Below are 26,587 nucleotides of genomic sequence, written 5' to 3' on the forward strand. Positions count from 1 at the left end.
CATGAAATTACCAACTTGATATGGTGGGGGAACTCATAGCTTCAGTGATCCTGAGGGGATTATGGAGAGAAGCATGACAGGGTCATGCTCACTGGAAGAGTTGAAAAGGGAGAAGTGAAGCTAAGATTATAACAAGTATGAGAGTGGGTGAGATTCTGCAAAAATGAAGAAAGTTATTTCACCTAGAAGAAACTCTAGAATCAAACACAGAATAAGGTAATATAAAAACTGCTTCTGTAAAATTGTATGTCCCAAAATTGTATTGACATGGATGAAACATTTAGACAATCACGAGTGCCAAACACTGAGACCTTCTAGTTGCTACAGAAAAGCTGAATCTAGTCTTGTTACGGACATATCAAAGTTGCAAACCTAATCACTGATGATATCAAAATTAAGTCTGCATTTTACAAGAGCACATATAATGAACTAAGAAAAAGTGACAATTGTCAGATTGGAAATGAAGTCTACTAAAAGTAATATTTTAGGAATTAATGAAGTGAACCAAAATGTGCCATTTCAAATTAGATAAATATATATATTTATTCAGGACAAAGTCCATATATAGAGATGGGATTGTAGTGATTCTCAAAAAGGATGCAGTTAAATATACACGTTAATAGGTTCTAACCAACTATATACTTATTTACATGCTTCTCAAGGATTACTACCACCCCATCTTTACATATGGACTTATGCCCTGAATAACTCATGATCTCCTGCTTTCTACTTTGATGCTTTAACCCACTACATCAAACTGTTCCTAGTTTCTACTCTGATGAGTTAACCACTACATCAAACTGGTTCTCGTGGCTACAGTTAAATCTTTAAGAAATTATGAATTACAAAGCATTTGCAGAGAGAAAGTATATTCAAGAACCAGTGGAAATAGAAACTGAGATGCAACAAGGGCCAGTTGTGAAATAGGAAAGCAGCAGGTGCAACTAAAATATTCACTGAGCTGTTTTTGGCTGCAAGAGAAGCCTTTTAAAGTAACAACAAATCTATGTCAAGAAATACAAAGAAGTCTTCATATTTCTTGAAGAAGAAATATGTGGCCTAGTGATTGGGGGGAGGGTCAGTTATATTTAACTATGTTCTGAGATAGAAGAGATAGAACTGCAAGAGAATATTCAAATGATTGCCTTTTTAATTCTTCATGCAGGCAAAGTCTTCTGATCTTGCACTCATAGATGCAGTTGTAGATGGAGAAAAATGCCAAATGAATAGGACTATTGCAGAAAATGTAGTGTCATGCCCCTATCAGAATCGGATTCCGAGTGGGAGGCTGAGCAGCTGACAGGGAGTGGGAGTGTGGCTCCGGTGGCTGTGGAAGAAATTGGGGAAGGGCAAAGTCTAGCTTGGTGGTACCCAAAGTGGGCGGTAGGGATGCCTTAGGGGGGCACTAAGTAGGATGCCTTGGGGGGCGCTAAGAGGCAAGGGGGCTGGCAGGGGGACGCTAAGAGGCAGCAGGGGGGCATTCGAGGCACTGGCCGGCCCTCCAGGTTGACTCATTGACTGTAGCACCGCTCTGGAGCCGGCACCTCCAATGCGGAAGCGGTGGCACATTATGTGCCGCCGCGGCCATGTTCAACATGCCACCCCCCTGCTGCCTCTTAGCACCCCTCTGCCTGCCCCCTTGGGGATGCTAAGAGGCGGCAGGGGGTTGTTCAAGGCACCGGCCCTGCAGGTTCACCCATTGACTGTAGTAATGCTCTGGAGCCAGTGCCTCCAATGCGGAAGCAGTGGCACATTATGTGCTGCTGCAGCCACATTCGACACAACCCCCCACCTCTTAGCTTCCCCAATGGGGCCGGCAGAGGGGCACTAAGAGGTGGCAGGGAGACATTCGAAGTGCCGGCCGGCCCTGCAGGTTCACCCATTGAGGTGCCAGCTCCAGAGCGGTGCTAAGTTAATGGGTGAACCTGCAGGGCCGGCGCCTCGAACGCCCCCTGCTGCCTCTTAGCGTCCCCAAGGGGACTAGCAGAGGGGCACTAAGAGGTGGCAGGGGGCGGCGCATCGAGCGCGACCACGGCGGCACGTACTGTGCCTCCGCGTCTGCATTGGAGGCACCGGCTCCGGAGCGGTGCTAGTCAATGGGTGAACCTGCAGGGCCGGCTGGTGCCTCGAACTCCCCCCTGCTGCCTCTTAGCGCCCCTCTGCCGGCCCCCTTGGGGACGCTAAGAGGCATCAGGGGGGCGTTCGAGGCACCAGCCCTGCAGGCACGTCAGGAAAGCAGAGCAAAGCCAGTCTGGGAGGGAGGGAGAGAGAGAGAGAGAAAGAGAGAGAGTCCTGATGCATCAGATTGAATGAGGCCTAGTTTAGACTGAGGCCCTTTTCCACACTGAAACCTCTTTGCCAGCACATTGAAACCTCTTTGGCTTCAATTAAAGGTTTTGTGGATGAAACATGATCAAGACTATCAGGAAGCTCTCACATTTTGTTGAGGCTTTAAACAGGATCCATTGGACCAGATCTCCACCCTAAAAAATTACTTTTCCCCAATGCATTACAGTGCTAATTCTGAAGAAGGCAAAACCAAAATGTACTGGTAAATTGCGAGAAAACACACACACACACACTCCCTTCTAACCCTGCCGGAGCAGGTGATTGGACTAGAATAGATAGCTCATTATCTTTCTCCTCCCTCCCTCCTTATTTCTTTTTCTTTCTGTCCCTTCCTTCCATCCCTTCTTTGTCTGTCCCTTTTTCTTTCTTTCCCTTTTCTCTTTCTTTTCTTCCTCTCTCTCTTTTTCTTTTCTCTCTCTCTTTCCCTCTAACAGGCTCACCCCTTTAGGTTAGGGTCACCAAACTTTTGGACCTCAGGGACCACCAAACTCATAATTTTAAATCCCGGAGACCACTAATATGAATTTTTGACTGATGGTGGCTTTCTGGCGTTGGTGGGAGAGAGAGAGAGAGATATGATCCAACCTCTCTCTCCCCCTCTCTCTCACGCACACAGGCAGAGGTGGGATTTAGACCCCTGATCTAAAGCTGTCAAAACTCCAAAAACAGGTCAAGTAGCTCTGGGGAGGCCAGTCATAAATTAGAACACTTGCTAAACAACCGGCCATTAAGTGAGGACCATTTGTATTTGGTTTGCCAGTCACCTGGCCATGCCCACCCAGTCACATGCCCAGCAAGCCACACCTACCAGGTCACGTGACCAGCAAGCCACACCCTCAAATTAGGCCACACCCACAGAAATTTGAATCTTACCCTGGGTGGGGGTACCGAGGATGAGTTTGTAGCACCAAGGGGGTGGTGGGCTTAAAAAGTTTGGGAACCACTGGTCTAGCTGGACAGAGCAGGGGAGAGGTAGAGCAAAGGCAGAGGGAATTCAGAGGAAGATCCAGGCCCATCCCCTCTTCATCCTAGGACACGCAGGAAGGAATGAAGGGAGCAACATGAGTTGTGTGGCTTATGAGGGAGGAAAGGGCCTGATTCCCTTCATTAGCTGCAGCTGGGAACATAGTGTTTAAAAAGGGAGGCTGCATACAGCAACTCATGGGAAGCAAATCGTGAGTTATCTTTTATGGTCGAGACTTATCTGGGTTCCTGGCATCTTCCCAACTGTATGTGTTTTGTTGGCCTTTGAAGTCTGCAATTCCTTATCCTGCCCTGTCCAGCTAATCGCTGCAATGTGGTTTGTGTGGATTTTTATTTACAGTTTATATGTTTTCTGACTGAATTTCCTTCATTTAAAGACTGTTCTTGGGAGAGTTTTTTCTCCAGCCGAAGGTAACTGGACACTGGGAGCAAAGTTGGAGGTATTAAAGGGACTTTTCTTACTTATGTGACTGTGTTGCCTTTGTACCTCACCCCAGGTCATCACATGTAGATGGACACGAGATCATATAGATACAATAAAATGAAGAATGGAAAGAAGAAAAACATTGAGATTTACTTTTTATTTATTAATTACAGCAGGACTATTAGAAAAAGCATGGTATAAAGACAATAGTAAAAATAATAAAAAGTTAAAAGTGATTATTTCAAGTGCTAATGTATGGCTACAGAAAAGACATGAAGAACAAGAGAAAGAAGACAGACACTTTTGAATTGCAAATCCGTAGTCAGCTAGAAAAAATCTCATGAACTTCAGAAAGTAGCAAATAAAGACTGATTTCTGTCTCAGGGCAGTGACCAGCAAGCAGAAACTAACATTCTTGATGAAAGCAGATGGTAGATTAGAAAAAGACTCTATATATTGAGGGAAACTGAGAGACAGGCAGCAGATAAAGTGGAAGATTATGAAGTAATCAAAGGAATTTCTTGTAGACTATGGATTATCACCACATATAGTAAGTGTTTATCACTGCATAGTCACTAGAGGTTATATCTGATTCAATGGCATCTACCTAGCTAATTGTTCTTGTATATAACAGCATTTTTAACATTACACAAATCAAGGATTGATATGACGGCCAAGTAAAACATTATCAAAATTGAGCATCACATATGTTATTATGTAGCAAACAGTTGTCTTAACCTATTTCAGTTGCCCACAACATTTTATCTGCAACAAAATGTTTTGTCAACAGGTCTGAATTCAGAACACAAAATTTCAGTATTTCTTAATACTGAAATAATTAAGGCAAATGTTTTGTAATTTCAGAATTCTTTAACAGACACAAGTCCTTTCTTAAAATATTTATTTTTCCATGTAATAATATTTATTTGATACTTACAGAAGATTTGACAAAATCCATTTTATTTTCTTTATCTCTGGACAGATATTTTTCTTGCTATAAGTATCAATGAAAGAAAGTTAAAATTGAAATAATTTTCAAAATATGTGCACAATATAAATATTTAAAATTCTACAAATAATGATTATATTTATCAACATATAGAAACTGATTTTAATGATCATTTATGTGAACATTTATCTAAAATACAGCTATTTTAAAATTAAATGAAGTTTTGATTCATTTACCTTGTATTGCATGGGGGTCAGATACCAGAACAAGCTAAAGCAGGTATATGTTATGCAAACAACAATTGTTATGCATACAACTAAGAACGTAAGTAATGTTGTAGGTGCATTAAATCCTAAAAGAGAGAGAAAGAGAGAGAAAATCTGTCAACTTAAACTTAAAAGCATGATAGACTAGGCAGTGATACAATTGTAGCAGTTACATAGGGGAGTGAAGATAGCAAATGCTAGTAGCCACTATTTGAATGAATTAACAGATAAATACATCAGACTTGAAACTCAGTAATGCAAACAGCTGTGTATTTGCCTTTAGTTTCAACTGTTGAAGGCATAAAAGCTCACTATGCAGTAGGTAATAATATTTTGTATTATAGTCACTGACCAACATTATAAACAAGAAGCATTAAAAAAAGACATGATACAATTAGCAGTGAATTGTTAGTGAGCAGTGGGCAGTCAAAGTCTGCCTAATTTTGCAAACAAAATTAAGCTACATTCAAAGAAAATACATCGGACTGATCCAATAACAGCAATTGGACATAAAAATGATCAGTATCTCCCAGGTATTTATCAGGTGAGATGTTATGAGATGGGTCCATAAGTCCTTATAGGTGGTACAGTATAGTAAGACATGCGCTGTAGTTTTGATAGCCACTTGCCCGGAGGGGCATAGTCTCAGCTTATATGGCATTTTTTATATTAGCACTCCAAAAGTGCTATAGGAGGTACATTGCAGCATGCTAAAGTTAGTGCTCTTTGGAGTTTGGAGACAGTTATACAACGTAAATATCTCACTTTGAAAAGAGGAGTTTGCTCAAAAAACAAAAGTTCTTGTTGGGCTTGCAGGTCTTTATTATGTTTAAAGTACACACTCGTCCCCCAACATTAAGAGCACTTCCTTGGAGAAGCCAAGATACTGAAGTTTTTGGGAGATGGTCCTGAACCATACTGATTCATAATTGTCCTCTAAAAAGAAAGAACTCAAACCTGTGGGGAAAAAGAGTAATTTCAACCAACTATACTGCAAGTCCATGCACCTGTTTCAACTTAAGATAATCTTGCCTCCCTGTTCAGTACTACATTTGGGACATAGTGAGCCACCCGAGATATACCTCTTAGGAATTTGGACTGCACACTTTCCAGAGAAGTAAAATAAGAGTAAGGTTCCAGCTGAGACCAAAGAGTAATTGTGCATGAGCCATAGTTAAATACAGCTTCAATGCTGCTAGAATATACTGTGCTCCTCTGGAGAATTGAAATGATTCAATTGCTATCTGTTGTTTGAGCACTTTGCATAACATAGTCTTGATGTGAACTGCGTTTAGTAAAGCTATGGAAAACCATGCCCAAATGTTTACAGGATGTAACTTGCTTAATGTTCTGACCATTTATTTTCCAGGCATGCAATTTAAATCTTTTTGCAAAGCTCATGATCTTAGTTTTACTATAATTAATTTCAAAAGTTTCTTTGGAGCAATAGCTAGCCAGAGTGTTCAGGGCTCATATAAGTCCTTGTGATATATATCATCTGCATACAACAAAGAGGCAATATGTCTATTAGCTAATTTGGGGAGGGGTGATATTATAATTGATTTAATTGGGCCACAAGTAGTTTATATAGAGATTAAACAGCAGAGGAGCTAAAATGCACCCCTGCCCTTTATAACTATACACCAAGGTGCATGAAACTGAGCTTGTCAGCTAGAAAGCTGACAGCCAGGGTTCAAGACCTGAGCGTCGTGTGACAGGGTGAGTTCCCATTACTTGCCCCAGCTCCTGCTCACCTAACCGTTTGGAAGCATGCAAATGCAAATAGATAAATAGGTACCACTTCGGTGGGAAGATAACAGTGTTTCATGCGCCTTGGTGTATAGTTCATGCTGGCCACATGACCATAGAAATGCCTTCAGACAAGACTGGCTCCCTTGGCTAAGAAACAGAAATAAGCACCCCCGCCCCTAGAGTCAGACATGATGGAAAGGGGAAATCTTTTACCTTTACCGTAAATAGAATATCCACACTTAAAATCCGCCTACTCATTTGTCAATACATGCTCTAAGCCAATCCAATTGATTAGTTTGTTGTACAAATGTCTAGCACAGAGCTTACTTATTGTACTTAAGCGGTGATAAGCCTACAATTAGCAGGCAGGTCTCAGGTGCCCTTTTTGCAAATGGGAACAATAATGGTTAAGTTCAATCCTCTAGTATTGTGCAGTGCAATCTGTATAAGTAAACAGGGAAATAAAAGGAGTCTACCATTTCAGATTATTTTGTAATATTTCAAGCATAATAAAATAGTTGCCTTAGCTGACTAATGTGTCTTTATTTCAGCATTAGTAATTGGGGACCAATTTGGGAGCAAGTTGGCACTGAGATCTAAATCGCAATGAAGAAACTTTTCGGGGGAATACAGAGCTCTGAAGTGCTTTTTCCATACAGAGGCATAAATAAGGGAGTAAAAAGGGCTTATCAAATGGGTAGAAAGTTATTAGGTGCCAAAATAGAATTCCTGGCTTGAGATACAGTTATCAATCACCGTCAGGAAATTCTAGGAATTTGGTCACCACCTGAAGATTTGTTCGCGACCAGAAGGAAAACTTCTGAAAATTCTGGTTGTCACCCATTCGCGACCCGAGGTTCCACTGTGCAGGCATTTTCTAAGGGATGCAATTGGGGAACCACATTGTAGCAAATGTTGAAAGCATGTCTAGGTCCAGAAAAGGCATGGGTTGGACTGTTCCTTCAGGATCTTTATTGTCTGCATGTTTCTCTTAATTTGTCCAGTTTGTGTATGAGGTCTGCTTGCTCTATAATTGCCAATGCATTTGCCTGATTGATTGCAATGAAAATTAATCCATGAGCTTTCCTTCCAGTGAGTCCTCAGTAGACTTTCTAGATGAGATACTCGTCTCATCTCTGCCCTTTTCCTACTGCAGAGTTGAGCCCGCCACAGTTGTTCCTTTTTCTAATAGATTCAGGGATGAGGACAGCTCTGAATTCCCTGGCAGTCTCACAGTGTTTATCAGTGTGAGCAACAGATGTCTTTATGGCTTCTGCAGTTACAGTGTTTTTCAGCTTACCGTATATACTCGAGTATAAGTCGACCCGAATATAAGCCGAGGCACCTAATTTTGCCACAGAAAACTGGGAAAACTTATTGACTCGAGTATAAGCCGAGTTTTTCAGCACATTTTTTGTGCTGAAAAAAAACCCCTAGGCTTATACTCGAGTGAGATTCCCTCTGGAAAAAAAAAATGGTGTGGAGCTCCGGAGCTGGGCAGCCGCTTCCCTGCTTCTGTGTTTCCTTTGCAACTTGTAAGCATGGGGGTAATCGGAAGCAGAAAAGTTCTTGCATGAGGATATATTGTTTTTTCTTTATTTAACTGTTTTTAGGGGGAGAAAAAGACCCACCGTCATGTGAGAATGCTCAGACACGAAATCTATCCGCCTGAAAATAAGTGTGTGTGTGTGTGTGTGGGATTTTAACAGAGGGAAGACATAGAGAGAAGGCAAAAGCGACGGAAGATCCTTCAGGGGAAACTGAGGGGGAGACTCACCCTTGGTCCAGATGAGCCCCCTTCCCCACCCCTAAGGAAGCAGAGGCAGCCAGCAAGGGCAGGCAAGCCCTGCTTCACGGACTCCGGCCGTCCTCGCTCCCACCCACCCACCCAAAGCCACAAAGTCCCCCAATCGCGCAGCCCAGAATCGCCCTCCCCTCAGGGGGCAGCAACAATGCCTGGTGTTTCCTGAAACAAGAAGCTCCACCGTGCAATGAAAGCGCCCTGGCTCTAGGCTCAGAAAACAACGCGAGCCGAGGTGGCTTTGTTTCCTCAGCCCCAGCTGCTTTCAGTCCGCTCGGGAGGAGGAGGAGGAGGAGGAGGTGCCGGCGGCGGCTCGCGTTATTTTCTGAGCTCTAGGCTCGCGATCTCAGAAAACAACATGAGCCAAGGTGGCTTCATTTCCTCAGCCCCAGCTGCTTTCAGTCTGCTCGGGAGGAGGAGGGGGAGGAGGTGGTGGCGGCGGCTCACGTTGTTTTCTGAGATCGCGAGCCTAGAGCTCAGAAAACGCGACCCGCCGCCGCCGCCACCTCCTCCCCCTCCTCCCGAGTGGACTGAAAGCAGCTGGGGCTGAGGAAACGAAGCCACCTTGGCTCGCGTTGTTTTCTGAGATCGCAGCCTAGAGCTCCACACCATTTTTTTTTCAGAGGGAATCTCACTCGAGTATAAGCCGAGGGGGTTTTTTTCAGCACAAAAAATGTGCTGAAAAAATCGGCTTATACTCGAGTATATACGGTACTTTGCAAAGGACTAATTAGTTTTCATTTTTAATTGATGTTAAATATTCAAAGATTGAAGTCACTCTTTGTACTGTAAGCAGATATTGTCGGGATATGAAGTCTGTTCCAATCTCTCTTTTTAAGTTCAGATCATCCTCATCCCTGCATAAGCAAGACAGCTGCTGAATAGACAACTGGAGTCAGGGGAGAGGAGGCATCCTCTATCAGGGAAGACAAAAGTTATATAAGCTGCTGGTTTCCTATTTCCACCTGTAGATCCCACTCCAAGGGGTTATGAATCTATCTGGTGAGGGAGTAGAGTCAAAGTTACTTACTGAAGTTATCCGTTTATTTATTGTATATTCATTCATTTTCTGCTGCTTCAGAGGCTTGGTTGAAATCTGTGTTGAAGTGGATATAACGTCTCTTCTTCCTTTTCCCCATTCTCAAACCCCAGATTAAAAATTATTAAATTATGACTGGAGCAGCAGATAGGTGACCTCTCAGGCAATACAGTTTAAAAAATTAGAAATGGAAAAAACTACTAAATGAATAAAAATGGAGAGCATAAACTCAGAGCTGTTCACACATCTCTATCTTGCACTTCACCTTATGCAGAAAGTAGTGGCAACCATTTCTGAAAAATGTGGCCAGAAAAACATGGGCTTCCTCCTGCATTGACTCCAAGGACCACAGCAACAACCAACCATCCCTTTGGTTATTCCTGCATCTTTACATTTTAGGATATTGTTCTCCTCTGCTCTTATCCGAATGTATATCAACAGATTAACAGAACACCCATGATACATAATGTAACGTATTTATCTGCTGCAATGTCTGCATTCTTTTTCAAAGCACAGATACTTACCTAATCTTAAAAATGAGAAGAAAAACAGCCAGAAGAGGCAGAGGATGGGAGCTGCTAATGCCTGAATCACAGCTGCAATATGAATCTGCTTCTCTAGTTTGGTAGGAAGGTATGCATAATAGAGGTTGTGGCGATCAATGGTATGTTTCAGCAATAGATAAATTAACCCTGAAAGTAAGAAAAATATGACAGAATTACTAAGAAGGACTATAAAAAAAGTTTAGCAAAAATTTACCATATTTTTTGGTGTATGAGACGCACTTCCCCCTCCCAAAAGGTGGGTGGAAATGTCTGTGCGTCTTATACAGTGAATGTTGCCAAAGCGCCCCCACCCCCACCCACCCGTCTCTGCCTCCCAGCAATATGCCTCCTTGCAGCGAACAGCAAACAGCCTGGTCAGCTTCAGCACAACCTGATTATCACAAGCATCTGATTGTCAGTTGGATCAGTGTTCCGATGATCAGCTGTTTCAGGCTCCAGGGATTGCCACCACCTATTGCCGCCTCCATGTGCCCCATTTTTGGCCTCCGCATCACATTTTCAGCCTCCATGTGCCCCATTTTCAAACTCTATGCGCCCCATTTTCTGCAGATCCCTGACGCCTGGAATGGGCCAAAAATGGGGCGCCCAGAGGCGGCAATAGGCAATGGTGATCCCTGCAACCTGAAACAGCTGATTGTCGGGAGGCCGATCCAACTGACAAACAGCTGTTTGTGCTAATCAGGCTGTTTGCTGTTTCCTGCAAGGAGGTAAATTGCTGGGAGGCAGAGATAGATTTTTTTTTCTTGTTTTCCTTCCCAAAAGCTAGGTAAATCTTATCCTTTGAAGCGTCTTATAGAAAATACAGTATGTCAATATATCAAAAAACTCCCTCAACTCATCCTCCACTCCTAGTGATAAAATAAGTCTAAAAAATGATCAGAAAGGTATAATGAATAGTTATAACATGTTGCTTTCTTAACACGTATTATTATTTAAAACTCAATATGTAATGTTGCACATAAATAATGCACAATGTTGAAATGCAATTTAACTAATGCGAAAAACTGGCACCTTGGGTATCTTTCCTTACTATCTACACAAGCATTACAGACAGCTTTTGAATATAAGTTCCCACTATCTATGGCACGCTGTTGAGATGTTCTGAGTATGAGTATGAAAGATGAGTGCTAGATATAATTCACTAGAAGGTATAGAAAGATAAAATCAACTTTTTGTTATTAGCTCTTAAAATGGGCATTTGTGCCTCCTAAAGCCTGTGTTCTTAGGGGGTGGGGGGGAAAGGCAGGAAAAAGAAACAAAGCATGGTTTCTGGAATTATTTTCTAATTATAAGCAGTAGCCATAAGAGACATCTGTAATTACATTACAAATATTATCTAAAATCTACCAGATATCTTCAATTTCTTCTCTTTCATGCTATTTCACTAACTTGTAATAGGCCAGTGGTGGTATGGGCTGAGTATGTGAAAAATTCAGAAAATGCCTAAGTTGATTCTGCTGCCATGTCACTTCCCCACCCTTGAACAAAAGAGAAACAATTCTTTATATATTATTTTTTTAAAAAATACTGTCCAATCATGTTTGTGATTCTTAGAATCTGCTGTGCACCACTTGCATTCAGGCGGTGTTGTCTTTCTATTGACAGGCCCCTGTGGCCTACACAAGGCAGCTCAGGCTCACACAAGGCTTTTGTTCTTGAAGCGCCTTTGAAGAATATTCTTCTGTGGTCTCTGTAGCCTTCCCAAACTCCACAGAAGCACATCAAATTCTCAAGCAATTTTTGGAGGCTTCAGAAGTTGTGCAAGAGCACAGACTCCTTGTGTGACTTTCAGAAGTCACATGAGAACACAGCTCACTTTTGTATGGCCTCTGCAGCTTCTGAAAATTGTGCAAAAGCACGCCCTGTTCTCTATTTTAGAAGCTCTAGAGGTTGCGTGATTTTTTGTGGGTGTGCAAGAACACATCCCATTCTCACATGGTCTCAGCAGTCTCTGAAAATCAATTTTTATTGACTGCAGAAGCCATGTGAAAATTGGGTGTTCTCTTGTGTGGCCTCTGGAAACTGAGCAATCTCTACAGCCTTCAAAAATCACACAAGAATGGAGCATGACTTTGAGAATAGCTGTTGTGGACATTGGTGAACACTGGGATGTAACTCAAAAAGTTGTGGTGTGCCACTTTTGACATGCTCACCATCACTGTAATATGCTGTAATGCTCTTTTATTTTATTTTTTTCAGAAATGTAATATGCACAATCTAGATTTTTTATTTAAAAACCTGAATTGCTTTTTAAGTCTATGCCGAATATTACTTCAATAGATTTCTACCTCACACTTTTATATGCTCAGATGTTACAGAAGATGGAGGCATGCATGAAGGAGAAAAAAACAATCAGCAAGAGAGCACGATTAGATATATAGCAATAGCAACAGCAATAGCACTTAGACTTATATATCACCCCAAAATGCTTTATAGCACTCTGAGTAGTTTGCAATGTCAGCAAATTGTCCCCAACAATCCGGGTCCACATTTTATAGACCCCAGAAGGATGAAGGACGACTCATCCTCAATCCCTGTCAAGATCAAACTCCAGGTTGTGACAGATTTTTGCCTGCAATACTGAATTCTAACCACTGCACCACCAAATGCTATTGTTGAATATTTAAAATCCCCAACTTCTTTTGGATAACTTAAAACAGGGGTCCCCAACCACCGGGCCCCGGACCGGAACATTTTCTACCGGGCCACCGGTTTGCTCGGCGCCGCCATCTTGTTTTGATGAGAAAGTGCTTCCGGTGAGCTTTTCCAGTTGGAAAGCGGCGTTTGGGTCCTGAAGGAATTCTCGCGCCTTAGTTTCATTGAAGGGGGGGGTGGCTTCGAACAAAACTAAGGCACGAGGATTCTTTCAGCACCCAAGGCAAGGCAAGCCGAGCAACCGTCCCAAAGCCGTCCCAAAGCCCATCGACAAAGGTACAAAGGAGGAGTTGAAGGTGGCAGGGAGAAGCGGGGGACGGCTGGCTGGCCGGTCGCTCGGCTCGCCTTGCCATGCGTGCTGATGCTGGTACCAGGCCGCGGATCATTTTGTGATGCCGGTACCGGGCCATGGCACAAAAAAGGTTGGGGGCCACTGATTTAAAACATAAATGTTTAATGTAAAATGATAATTGACACTCTTTTTCCATCAATGGAACTACTAGATGTGGCTTCAGATTCATGGATTTTGGTAAGCAGGTGACTCATTCCATTTCTCTTATATAGACTTGATGCTCTAGATTCCTTTTTTCTTTTTTGCAAGGCTTCCTACCAAACTTAGACAAAACAGCCTTTTAAGCATCTTTGCAATGAAATATCCACTTCATCTAAAACAAAAGGATAAAAGTATTAAGTAAGTAATGCATTCACTCATTTATCAACTTACCAAATGGGACAATAATAGGACATGTAATACTGTATGCCATAATGACCGTGAATACACATAACATCCCAGCATACATTGCTCCAAATTCAAACTCATAAGCTTGTTGCTACAAGGAAATCAAAATACATTAAGCATGAAAATAATTCACATAAATCTCTAAGGAAACTGATTTTTGCAAATGTACATCCACACTAGAAACAATCAACTTATATAATTATACACAAAATCTAGACTTGTAATGAAAAGTTAGATTCTTAGATGGGAAAATTTTGTACACATTGCAGCATTCCCCAGACTTCAGGGACGAAACATTGCTTGCACAGATACCATTTCATGGGCAAAGGCTGATTTCCCCATCTTGAAGAACCAATTAAACATTCTGGAGGTAATAGTTGAGAAACTCATTGTCCACACAGAATGGCACATAGCATCTGGAATCCTTCACTGTAAAATTTGACAACAGAACAATGGATAGGCTCAGACAGACTCTCTATTTCCAGGTAGAATAGGAGTTGCATATTTTTGGCATATGAATCTCAGTTGGCTATTATTCAAGATATGGCAATTGCTCATTCTACTAGGAGGTGGCTAATCTGAGCATTCTGTCAAGACAGCACTATGTCCTTGGGAGATAATATTCAGAATGGCCACATTTTGAGAAGATGCCTGAAAGGATGGTTCCTTCCTTCTAGCTGCATGTCCATTCAGCATGTTCCTCTCCCATGGTAAATATGGAGACCACTCTGGTTTGCTTGCTGTGAAGGGTACCCTCCACTACTGTAGGAAAGTTAAATGTTAGTATTTATCATACATTTTTCTTTCTACAGTGGATGATTGGCATCCAGCTGTCCTTGAGCTAAGTATTGCTTATGGTATGGAAGGCAGGGGAGGATATGTCATTGTATGTTCTTTCTCTGAGTAGGTTACTGTTGCTGTTGTTCATCTTTCTATCTTTAAATGACATAGCTAGGAGCTGATGCATCCTGCCATAAATATATGTATAAAGTTCTGTCTTCTCTTTTATGTGGAAAGTCCTCAATAAAAGATATCTATCTAGTAAAGGTAAGAAACTTTCTTGGTAAGTAGTGATGTTCCATGCACTAGTAAGAGGTCAAAGAGTGTCAGAATGAAGGACAGCAAACCCAATGGACAGATATCTAAAACACTCTAATGGAAGAATTAAATATAAAATGTGTTATATGAAAGATCTGATACCTGCTTAACATTTCTCCTCTCAGCAGAAGATTTGGCCATCATCATGCGAATGGTGTACATCATAAGGCCAGGGAAACGCAACAGTTGTGTTCCATTGCCAATAAAAGCTGAGGCAATTACATAGTTCACAAAGAAAGCTCCCTGATCAGGCAAAAAGACACACCTACAATGAAAAATAGGCATGCAATTGTATCTCCTTTTCACCCATCTGGAGACTATGATGAACAGTGAGCACTTTCCTTCTCTCCTACATATCTGTCTTGAATGAAAGCAGTGAAAACAGGAACAAGTATTGTCTTCAATGTCCACTCACAATATATGAAATCAATCCAGCAATGATTTGCATGCACAGTTGCACACCCATGGTTTTGCCACATACTTTTATTTTAAGACAAGTGGAAGAATTTTGAAATACAAAAAAGTAATGAACTTTAAAAATACAGCAAATTCTTCTGAGGGCAAAGGAAGTTCTGAGTCAAACTTGGAAAAAATGAAGTATTTTTTTCAATGCTTTTCTGCTGTGAATGAGATTTGCAGAGGCTTAAGGTACCTGTTTTGCTTTTGTAAGGCTTAATCTAAGTATTTTTCTCCTCACCACTCACGCAGCCTGAAAAAGTTGCCCCAAGTCTTTCTGAGGAATCAGTAGTTCTCATGGGCTATGAAATATATTTTAGAAGATATCAGTCAAGGGTGAACATCATAGTAAATAAAATCTATTGTTTAATTACATTGATGTCCCATCCACATAGCAGCACTTTCTCTAATTTCCCCCCACAGCTGAGATAGATTAGGTTGAGACAGAATGACCAGCCCAAAGTCATACCATGATTTTTCTCAGATTTAAATCCTTGTGAAGACATCAGTGGCTTAAGTTTTGAATATCTCTAACAGATCACTATGCATGATGTACTTGGGGCCAATGGCTGCACTAAAACAGGAAGGCTGTAGTGACTGGAGCAATGGTTCTAAGTAGAAGAGACAACCTGTAAGTATGGATAGCTCCAGTTTTTCCAGGGTTTTAGGATAAGTTTAAGAGACATTTTAATTTTTAGAAAGAAATATTAAACTTTCTCCATCAACAGTCCTTGTAAGTTGCATAAAAGCTATACAGGGCTGGTACAGCTACTTGACTTCACAATGCTTTCCTTTTCAATAGAATAACACTTTTGGGGAGCAGGCTTCTGAAGACACAAACAGCAATGTTTCCTAGTTATTCAAAATCATTTCCTAAGACAAAAAAAAAATTATCACATAAGAATCTTCAGGTTTAGTTCTTCCCACTGGTTGGTATCAATTTATGATTAATAAATAAATAAGCAACTAAAGACACATTTGCATATTCTGAGTCAGTTAGCAAAAGGACGAAAGCTTCTTTTTAGATACTTACTCTAATCTAACTTTAGATTCAGATGCTTTATCAAATACCCAGCGAAAGAAGAAATCCAGACTGAAAGAAATATTTGGTGTTAATTTCTTCAATTTTCTATCACATCAAATAAAAGAGAAAAATTTAAGTACAACAAATGTAATAGTTTCAAATAACTTGCATGTAATTTCACTGTCTATCACCACACATATTATGAAAGTATAAAAGTTATATAAAAAATCCAAGATACAGATTGTCCATGTTTAACAAATATTTATTCAACCCCTAGTCAAACTTTTCATAGCACTAAATGAGTGGTACTTACCAGTCCTCAGAATTTCAGCCAACACAATATTCTTTGGTCATCATTTGCAATCTTTGTTGGTTTTTGACAAGTAAAGTTATTGGGGAAACCAGCAAGCAGTTGCAAGTGATGAGCACATGACATTAGATGTAAGAATGTAAGATGGTTATTAAGTTGTGGGTGAGAGATACGTGGGAGACTCCGAATGCTTAACTCCTTTATTGCATCATTCAGAACAAAGAACAGCATCCGTGGCAGCTCCTTTTACTTGAGAGCTGCTCACAGCTACAACCACTGACGGCTCTTTAAATTCCCATCGTGGACCAACCAATCAGTGGTGCTTATGTAAACATCTAACACCCCTCCCCACCTGGCCCAGTCCATCCAATCCTGTCCTGCCTAGCGCATATAATCATGTAGATAGGTGGGACTCTTATAGGTGCGACTGGACCTGTGCATTTCAGTCATCGGCTGGTCTTTGAGTTATTTGGTTGGACCTATTGCTTCTCCTGCTCGCTCCAATAGAAACTCCTGGAATCTTTTAGGTGGGGCGGACATTTTACCTCCACTAGATGCTGCCCTTTTGCTATCTCTCCAGGCCTGTCCTTACCTTTATGTGTCCGGTAAGTGTCTGCTATTTCCGTTCAGTGTTTCCGGTGCTATTCTTAGCTGTTGAGATTGTGACTTGTTAGCCGTTAGGGCCTGTTCTGTGTTATATCTTGTTTGGGTGGGGTCACCCCCTTCCTCTCTGAGTGTGTTGCGTCTGTGGAAAGGGTCTCCCCCTTCCTCTCTAGTTATGTCTGTGTTCCCCCTTGTCCCTCATGTTCTTAGTTGATCTATGTGTCTTCTCCAGCTTGGGCCACCTGTTGTGTTGACCCTGTAAGATCGGGGCCCCATTACTTGGGCCACCTTCGCCAGTACCCATAGAGGCTCCCGTTAGATTTTTAGCGGTAAACTGGATCGCCTGTTTGAAACGTCCAGCATTTGCTGGATGAATCTAGGGGTCTGCCTGGATCGTATGTGGGGTGTAATTTGTCTAAGGGCAATCTCAGCTTGCTTCCCATGAGTTCAGCAGGGCTTTTATTTGTTGTCATGCTGGGTGTTATGTGCTGTATACTTAATAATTTATCTATTTTCGCTTGCATGTCCCCTGACCCCAGTATCTGGAGGGTCTCTTTCGTGTATCGGACCATGAGTTCCACTTGTTCATTCATCAACGGATGTCCAGGTGCCGATAGGGTGTGCCGTATCCCGTTCTGTGCTAGAAAACTCTCAAACTGAGTGGCCGTGAGCTGGGCCCCATTGTCGGAAACAATTATGTCCGGCAGGCTGTGTGGCAAATAGTTTCCTTAGGTTTCTAATGACTTCTTCTGTTGTTGTGGACTGCATGATGCTGACTTCCAGCCATTTAGAATATGCATCCACTATGATAAAAAATGTGTGTCCCTTTACTGGCCCTGCGAAATCAATATGTACCCTTGACCAAGGTCCCCTTGGTGTTTCCCACTCCTGGTTGGGTTCCGTGGGTGGTGCTGGCCTGTTTTCCTGACAAATCCTGCATGCAGATACCCATGCCTCTATTTCCTTATCCATCCCTGGCCACCATACAAAGCTCCTTGCCAGGGATTTCATTCTCACTATCCCTGAATGCCCTGCATGTAACATTTCCATTATATTGTCTCTTAAACTCTCGGGAATTATTACCCTACCCCCCCCAGAACACACCCTTTTATTATTGATAGTTCCGTTTGTTTGTTCCAGAATGGTTTAGTTTCATTGGTTTTCTCTCTCTTGGGCCACCCTCTCCCTACCCAGTTCAAAAAACGTGCCAGAGTTCCATCTCTAGCTGTTTCTCTCGCAATATCGGTTGCTATTACCGGTGTTCGTTCAAATATCTCAATCAGGAGTGTGGTTGTCGCTGATAGTGGATCCTCGTCCTGGCTGGATAGGGGGCATCGTCTCAGTGCGTCTGCATGGTCAATGTCTCTTCCTGGCCTGTAGATTAATTTGTAATCATCGGCAGCCAGGAATTCTATTGAACGTGTCATTCTGGGGGATAAGAAGTTTGGTGTGGCTCTGTCCCCCGCGATGATGCCCAAAAGTGGCTTGCGATTTATGACTAGTGTAAACTTTCTTCCGTATATGTATTCATGGAATTGCTTGATTCCGGTGATTGTGGCTAATGCTTCTTTGTCAAGTTGGCTATAATTCCATTCCTGTTTGGATAATATCTTTGAGTAGAAGGCAATTGGGGCTTCTTTTCTGTTTGGTTAAGATGTGGCTGATGATCACGCCGACCCCAAATGGTGATGCGCCGCAAATTAATATTAATGGTAAAGTCTTGTTGTACTGGATTAGTACGCGGTCTGATGTAATTAGTTTCTTTATCTCTTGGAACGCTGCTTCTTCTTTCCGCCCCCAAACCCAGGCTGCTTTTTTGTCAAGCAGTCTGTGGAATGGCTCCGCCACAGTTGCCTTCTGTTGTAAGAATTATGGTAAAAGTTAATGAGACCAAGGAAGGCTTGCAAGTCTGTTTTGCTTGTAGGCCTGGGGGCTTCTTTGATTGCTTTAATTTTATTGTCTGTGGGGTGGATTCCTTCACTGTCTATTAAACAGCCCAGGAATTCTACTTTGTCAGCTGCTAGTTGGCATTTTTCCTTTTTTACTTTAAGCCCCATCTCTTTAAAACTGCTTAAGTCTTCCCTTAAATGTTCATGTAATTTGGTCTAAGCGCAAATGAAACATGCCTTGCTTTTAGTCTGATTGGGGCTATGTTTGGGTCTAGGTTAAACGAAATAGGGGATCCCAAGTACTTGCCCAATTTTCCATCGAACACCTCCTGGAACTCCTCCATAAGATTGTCATCCTGTTCACTTTCTGCGATGCTGCAGATTCCAGTGAAATCGATCCCCAACGGTCGGAACCACTCGAGCCACAAAAGGCTTGGCTGGTCCTGGTTGACCACGGTTAATAGCAGGATTCCAGAGTGGTACCGGAAGGTCACTCTGAATTCACCTATGCCAGTGACGAAATCCTTTTCTCTCTTAGGATTATTCTTTGTTTGCTCAGCCATTCCTTTTTCAGGTTGGGAATTAGACTTTTGATGGTGTCCCACGACACCATTGACAGAAGAGATCCGTAATCCAGTTCCATCCTACATTGTTTGCCTTCTATCATGACTTGCATGTGGACCTTTCTGGCGTTTGCCATGCTGGAGTGGCCCACTATCACGATCTGATGCATTTTGCTCCTTGTTGTGGTTGACTCGGTGTTCTGGAGGTTCCGGCTGAATTGGCTCCAGCGGGTCTCAGGCTGATTTTCTCGGTTCCTTGGAGGTGTTCCTTGTCTCGGCCTTCTGCTGTTTGGCTTGAATGTTTGGCATGCCCTCACGATGTGCCCTCTCTGCTTGCATCTTTGGCAGACTGCATCTCTGAATTGGCATTCCGATCTGAGATGATTTCCCTCGCAGCCCGCACACCAAAATTCCTTCTGCTTCTTTTCTTGGCTTTTCTGGTGCCTTTCTGTGTGTAGTTGGTTCACTTCCTCATCGCCAGTCAATCCCTACCTGGACCCAAGGTCCTCATAGTGAATGGCGGTGGCATCCTTTGGGGGGGCTGGGGAGTCTTATTCATTCTCCTCATGGCTGCAGCGGACTTCTGGGATGCTTCTGCTGCTTCTTTGATAGCCTCCTTTAATATTATTTTAGGCTTGGTTAGGAGACGGCTCTGCAGTGTCAGGTCCCTGAGTCTGAGGACTACATGATCCCTCATTGCCTCATCCACATTCAGGAATTCGCATGCCCTGGCAAGGTCCCTCAGGCTTGCAACGAAATCATTGATGCTGTCTCCGTCCTTCTGGTCTCTCCAGTAGAACCCATGTCTCTTGATCAGACTGGATACCGGTGGTGTGTAATGGGCTTTACCATTCTCTCTAAATCTGGCCAGGCCATCATCTTTACATCGCTACAGGCTGCGAGAGCTTTAGCCATTTTGAAGACAGCGGGGCCGCAATGTGTGAGGAAGATGGCTCGTTTCCTCTGTTCCATAATATTCATCAGGTCACTATTTTCCAGGAACATCTGGAATCGATCAACATAGGATTCCCAGTCCTCAGTCATTGGGTTGAATGGTGCAAGTGGCATATTGTTCCCAGCCATGTTGAGTTCTTTGTCCGGTTGGTTAGCTACATGTGCGTGGTCCCGCTTCTCTCAGAATCCCACCTTTGTCGCCAGTGTTAAGCTGTGGGCGAGAGATACATGGGAAACTCCAAATGCTTAACTCCTTTATTGCATCGTTCAGAACAAAGAACAGCAGCCGCAGCAGCTCCTTTTACTTGAGAGCTGCTTGTGTCTACAACCAGTGATGACTCTTTAAATTCCTGTCATCATGGACCAACCAATCAGAGGTGCTTATGTAAATATCTAACAGTTATGTTGTTATAGTTCCATCAATAAGCCTAGATGCTTATGAATGAATTCTCAACTCACTATATTCCTCCCACAGAATATTTCTAAGGTATAGGAAAGCTGTGGAAGAAAAAGGCAAGCCACTGGGGCAATTCTGAATTTTTAGCCAGCAAGAAGACATATATATGTAAACAACAGACATAGATCAAAATGTGCATAAGGTAAGCAAGTGAAAAGAATTCTATCTCTCAAACACTTAAATGTAAAGAGATGATTATTTTACATGGTTTATGTAAATTTTGTAATGTAGAGAGGAAGTAAAATATGAAGAAATAATAATTAGGAAGAAAAAGAAATTATTTCTTTGGCATGGCAGAGATTGTTTCAGATATTTAAATGCTGCAAAAATTAAAAAATAAATAAAAGAAAAGAAACCCTGTCATACTCAGAAAGCTAGAATTTTACAGTAGCCTTTACCTAGTCAAACCAAGCGAAGGTAATATTAGTACCATGAAGATCAAAAATGTGTAAATCTTGTGCATCATTGTTCTGTTTTCATCAGACCTATTTAACAAAAGAAAATGATTGATCAATAGTTGCATGATGTCAAATATTATTATGTCTGATGTGGTAGTTACAAATGGAAATGCTTAAAATTAAAAATTGGTAAATAAGTTATTTTGGATTTCTCTGGAGTTGGCGTTATTTGTTACACTAACTGTTTTTACATTGGTTTCTGTCACCTCTATCTAAAAAAAAATCTTTTAGTGCAAGCATCCATAACTCAAATACTCAACCGGATCCAATAAGCTATACAATAAATATTATTTGCTCAATCATTTAATTGACTGCTTTCAATGAAAAGGCAATATGTTAAATATAAAAATAATTTGTTTATTTATGATCCAACACCAAGTCACAAAATTTAAAATACAGCACATCTCCTTGATAGGAAGGCTCCACTCACAATCACTCATGCCCTGGTCATCTCCTGTTTGGATTCTATTGTATACTCTCCATGGGGCTACCTTTGAGAAGTGCCTGAAAGCCTCAGCCTGTTCAAAATATAGTGGCACAGACACTTATGTGTATCCCTAGAACAACATGTTACACCAGTTCTGTGAGTTGCATTGGTTCCCAGGATACTTCCAGATCCAATTCAAGGTACTGATTTTGACTTTAGCTCTTTCATCAAGACTTTCAAGGCATTATCAAATTATCTGAGGGACCATTTGTTTTTGATTACATCTGCCAATCTCATCAGGTCCAGCAGAAGTATGTTGCAGGTTCTGTCTTCTGAGAAACATGGGCCTTTTCTGCTGTGGTGTCACCTTGCGAAACATCCTCTCTACAAGGTGAGGTTCGCCCTCACCAACTGTTAATTTTCCATAAGTCCCTCAAAACGTGGATGTGTCAACTGACCTGAGAAATTCAAGGCAATGATCTGTTGAGATTGATCCACTATTGCTAATATATGTTGCTGTCTTAATAATGTTTTAAAATTGTTTTTTATAGTACTATTTTATAAATTCTTTATTGTATGCCACCCAGAGTCACATCTGCCATGGCTTCAGAGCAGGTGCTGTACCTGATTTAACATCCACTGAATCAAATATCTCAGATCACTTGTCAGCCAGCACTGAACTTTCGTTAGTCAAAATGGATGCCAAGAAACAGGACAAACCCTCTGCCATCCTGAGAATCCTGCACTCCATCAAAGTAAGTTGTGCTGTCCAGACAGTTTATAGTTAATTGGGATTTGGGATAGTTAGTTAGGAATTAGGAGCTGTCCCCTTAAGAGAATGCATCTTGGTAAATGTAGTTAAGGTATCTTGGGAAATGTAGTCCATATCGTGTGGCCACATCTGTAATCCTGATTGGTCACTGAATTGACCCTTGGTTGGGTTGTGGGAGGTTCCTTCACTCTTGCCTGAACCCAGCATCGTGCTGGCGGTTCACCTCCTTCCTCCTCGCTCCTTCGGCATGGGATGAAAGATTACCATCCTTTTACACCAGAAAGTCAGCTATGCAGAAAATTGGACATTGAGATGAATCTCGACGTAACTGTGAGTTATATTTGAGAATGCCTAATGAACCAATAAAGAGACTTTCTATGGATGCCTTTGTGGTGTTATCTGCCTGCCTTTATACATTGTCAATAATTATAAGGGGTAGAACTTAAGTACTACATGAGCAAGTGGCAAGATACTAACCTCAGGCAAGCCAAGGGCCTCATTATTGGCAAGTACTAAGCAGGGAAAACCTCAGTTATAAACACTTGGTGGAGCCACGATTTAAGCTGCACAAAGACTGCCTTCAAAACACCTGGATACTGATCATTTAGAAGAAAATCGCAATCTTTTCACAGTCAAATTGAAGAGTTGATATATTAGCTCTGATTACCAGTGCAAGTACAGTGGGCGCTTTTAAAATGATGTGTGAAACAGACTCAACCTCTAAGTTTGAGCAAATATATATAACTGGGGAGTGAACAACATTCTGTAAGAAATAAGAAAGCTTGGCTCAGTCTGACTATCCTCTGCTTCAATTCCACCAGGGTTTTTCTACTCCTAGAGCAAGTATATACAGGTAGTCCTCAAGTTTTGACCATAATTGAGACCACAATTACTTGTAAAATGAGCACCATATGACCGGGCCAGACAAGTAAAAACTGGTTTCCAGCAAAAACATTGTACATTATGGTCATATGACTGCAGGATGCTGCAAATAGATATAAATGTGGGCTGGTTATTGAGTACCCTAAATTTGAAACTGATCTCTAAGCAACCAGTTATAACTCAAGGGTGTTTTAAATATTATGACTTGTTGTTGGACCATAAACAAACAAATAATTATAATTATTCCATCAATTGCAAAAGACTACATTGCTTGGATCTGACATATACTACGATATCCAAGGTTTTGGGAAAGAACTCAATACATATGAAGGCCAACACAAGCTAAAGAAATAGCAGCTGTGATTTTACATTATTGTAAACAGAGAACAATAATTAATTAATATAACTATTATTTTGTAGTTTATGTAAAGCTAAAATCAGAACTGTGAAGAAAAGAATGTGGGAAAAGTAAGAGATTACTACAAATTCTGAATTCCCTTGCCTTTCCTATCTTTTAAATCCTCCAATGTAATTTGATGAGCCAAAACAAAGAGTCTTCTTACTTTGTCCAGTGTGATTCAAACACTGTTGAATAATAGACAATGGTTGGTAGCAAAGCTGTAAAGGACCACAAAAGGACTGTTGGGAAGAACTGACTAATAACAGGATTCTGAGGAAAGAATAGAGGGAAATATAAGCACTTTTGCAGATTTACCACAAATGCAACCAAGCTAAAACATATTTATTGTATCAGCTTAATAACCACTGAAATCATTTGTCTTATGAAAAGAACAATGAAAAGAATAATGATAGCAGATAGGATTTGGAAAGAGATTAAAATCTCCTACCAGTTTAATCCAAAAGTTTACTAAAAAAAAACCTTGGTAATTACCATTTCCAAACAAGACCCTTTAAAACAAGATGAATAATTTTTAATGGCACGGAAATGACATGACTAATTCTTTAAATGTCTAAGGACTAAGATCAGTATGATACAAGGTGAATGAGGTTGGGAGTGTCTCCTTTTTGGGAAGGCAGAATTTTAATTGATGTTAATTATCCTTACTGAGGATATAATTTTGTGTTTCCCATCTCATCATGACAGAAGAATGAATTCTGGCAGTAAAACTGAAAGTTTACCAGGGAACACAACTATAGGATTTAAAGGATGAAGGTTGCTTGCTTATATTTGAGAAATATATGTCAGTGTTTATTAAATGTGATTGTATTTTATCTTATCTATATTTTCTTTGCGTTACATCAGGGGTGTCAAATTGGCGGCCCACAGGCTGGATGCATCACACACAGGCCACGGCCACTCCAGCTTCGCGAAGGGGAAAAAATGTCGCAATACATCACGTGACAGCAATGTGATACGGCAAGTGTGACACCCATGCTTTACATAAATTAGAATTGCTAGTTAAGTTTAACCTCAAAGCTAAATCTTTTATCAAAGCATAAAGAAGCAGAGATGATTAAAATCAGATATAGTGCATTACTCACATTAAGATATTCAATGGGTTTGGTTACATAGAACTTGTCCATTGTTGAAATAATGATGGAAGGGGTTGTCAAGAAAAAGAGACCAACAAAAAGGAGTAAATTGATAAAAAGCCATCTACCCCACCAAGTCCGTCCTTGAATTGAGAGATTATCCCTGTCAAGCAAAAATAGAGAAGAGAAGCAATAGCAGTGCTTATTTTCCAAACTGGTATTAAGCATATGATCTGTTTTGTTTAAAATAAAAATATGTAAAAATGGGAATGTTAGAGGTAAACCTGAAGTGGAGATTAAATGGACAAGAAACTGCTTCTGCCTTTCCTTGGCCTGCTTCCTCACTGAGTACAACCTAATCATCTACCCCAACCTCCCCATTATTTCTTCACAATGTAGCATTTGTTTGCCTTTACTGAAAAATTCAGCAGGGTCCCCACTGCAATAATTTTTACCAAGAAGTGATAGAGCTCTGATAAAAATTCCTCTATTTCTGGAACAGTGCTTGTTCAAAATGAGAGACAAATTCTTAAGTTCATCTAGATTCATGAATAAAAAATGGCTAGATTTCTTTCACATTAGTTTAAAATAAGGATCTGAATGCTCAGTCTTGACTGTAAGACGTGTATTGTTCAAGCAGAATATAGAAGTCCTGCAAGACACAGTGGTGTTTAAAAAGTTTGTGAACCTTTTGAATTTTCAATATATTAAGCAACACTGTACCTTTAAACCATTTATAAAACTATGCACTGAATTAATTTATACTTTTAGTCTGGACATCAATTTAATTGTTTTGAGATTGTATTTTCAAGATGCTCTATCAATTTCTGGCCTCATAATTTGTCAGAGTATTCATGGACTGGCAGAGACATGGTTAACAAAGTCAGCCAATGGAAGCTGAATTGGCAGCTGAGAGTCTGGGTGTGGCTTAGCTCTGGGCTCTTAATTCTGAAAGTGAAACAAGTAATCTGTTCTGAGTTTCCTGACCTGCTGTTTGTGTTTGTGTTATGTTATGTTGGAAGAAACTACTGGTATTGTAAACTTTTACTTCATGTTATTATGTTTATAAAGAAATTAATGATCCTGCTAAATCAGTCATATCTGTGTTTTCTGGACGTGAATTTATGCTCACATAATAATCTGACAATAATATAGATAATAGCTAAGATAAATTTCATTCATCTTCTGGAAAAAACAATGGTATCAGATTTTATTTTTTACAGATGAAAAGAAAAAAAATAAGATACATTACCAACAAATATCCTGAGGATATGTAGCATATTTAATATTCCATTTGGAAATCTGAAGTTCTTTGCTATAGCTTGATGGTTGAGGTTCTCCTTTGCACTTAAAGCCTTGACATTTACAGGCATTGTAATCTTTAAGAATGCTACAGTAAAATTAAGCATTTTAGTTTTTGTGGTTGACTCAGCATAGACTCATTATTTTTATAGACTGCACATAAAAAGTTGTCCTCAATTTTATGACTGTTTTTACAGCAGACACTAAGTGAATCATATGGTCAGAAGTCCAGATCCATTCCCCCAAATGGGTGGGTTTTTTTGCTGAAAGCCAGCAAAAAATATTGTAAATTTGGTGATGTAATTGCAGATGCTGTAACCAATTATAAATGTGAACCAATTGTCAAGTATGCAAAATGTGGTCATAAGACCATG

General features: G+C 40.9%; 1 protein-coding gene across 8 annotated transcripts in view; it reads right to left on the reverse strand.

The window, feature by feature from the left end:
- TMEM63A (transmembrane protein 63A) overlaps positions 1-26,587 on the reverse strand; it is a 48,990-nt gene that overhangs the window by 1,166 nt on the left and 21,237 nt on the right. For all 8 annotated transcript variants that reach the window (XM_087934260.1, XM_087934279.1, XM_026695676.2 and 5 more), the window contains exons 13-22: positions 26,164-26,301; positions 24,921-25,074; positions 23,981-24,087; positions 21,277-21,363; positions 16,112-16,171; positions 14,725-14,887; positions 13,510-13,615; positions 10,089-10,256; positions 4,943-5,058; positions 4,695-4,751 (exon numbers count right to left, since the gene is read on the reverse strand). In XM_087934260.1, the coding sequence (XP_087790386.1) occupies positions 4,695-4,751; positions 4,943-5,058; positions 10,089-10,256; positions 13,510-13,615; positions 14,725-14,887; positions 16,112-16,171; positions 21,277-21,363; positions 23,981-24,087; positions 24,921-25,074; positions 26,164-26,301 (1,156 nt within the window). The remainder of the gene's footprint in view (positions 1-4,694; positions 4,752-4,942; positions 5,059-10,088; positions 10,257-13,509; positions 13,616-14,724; positions 14,888-16,111; positions 16,172-21,276; positions 21,364-23,980; positions 24,088-24,920; positions 25,075-26,163; positions 26,302-26,587) is intronic.

The sequence above is a fragment of the Pseudonaja textilis genome, chromosome 1 (genome assembly GCF_049901715.1).
Source record: "Pseudonaja textilis isolate UNSWEBS1 chromosome 1, rPseTex1.2, whole genome shotgun sequence".
Classification (NCBI taxonomy): Eukaryota; Metazoa; Chordata; class Lepidosauria; order Squamata; family Elapidae; genus Pseudonaja; species Pseudonaja textilis.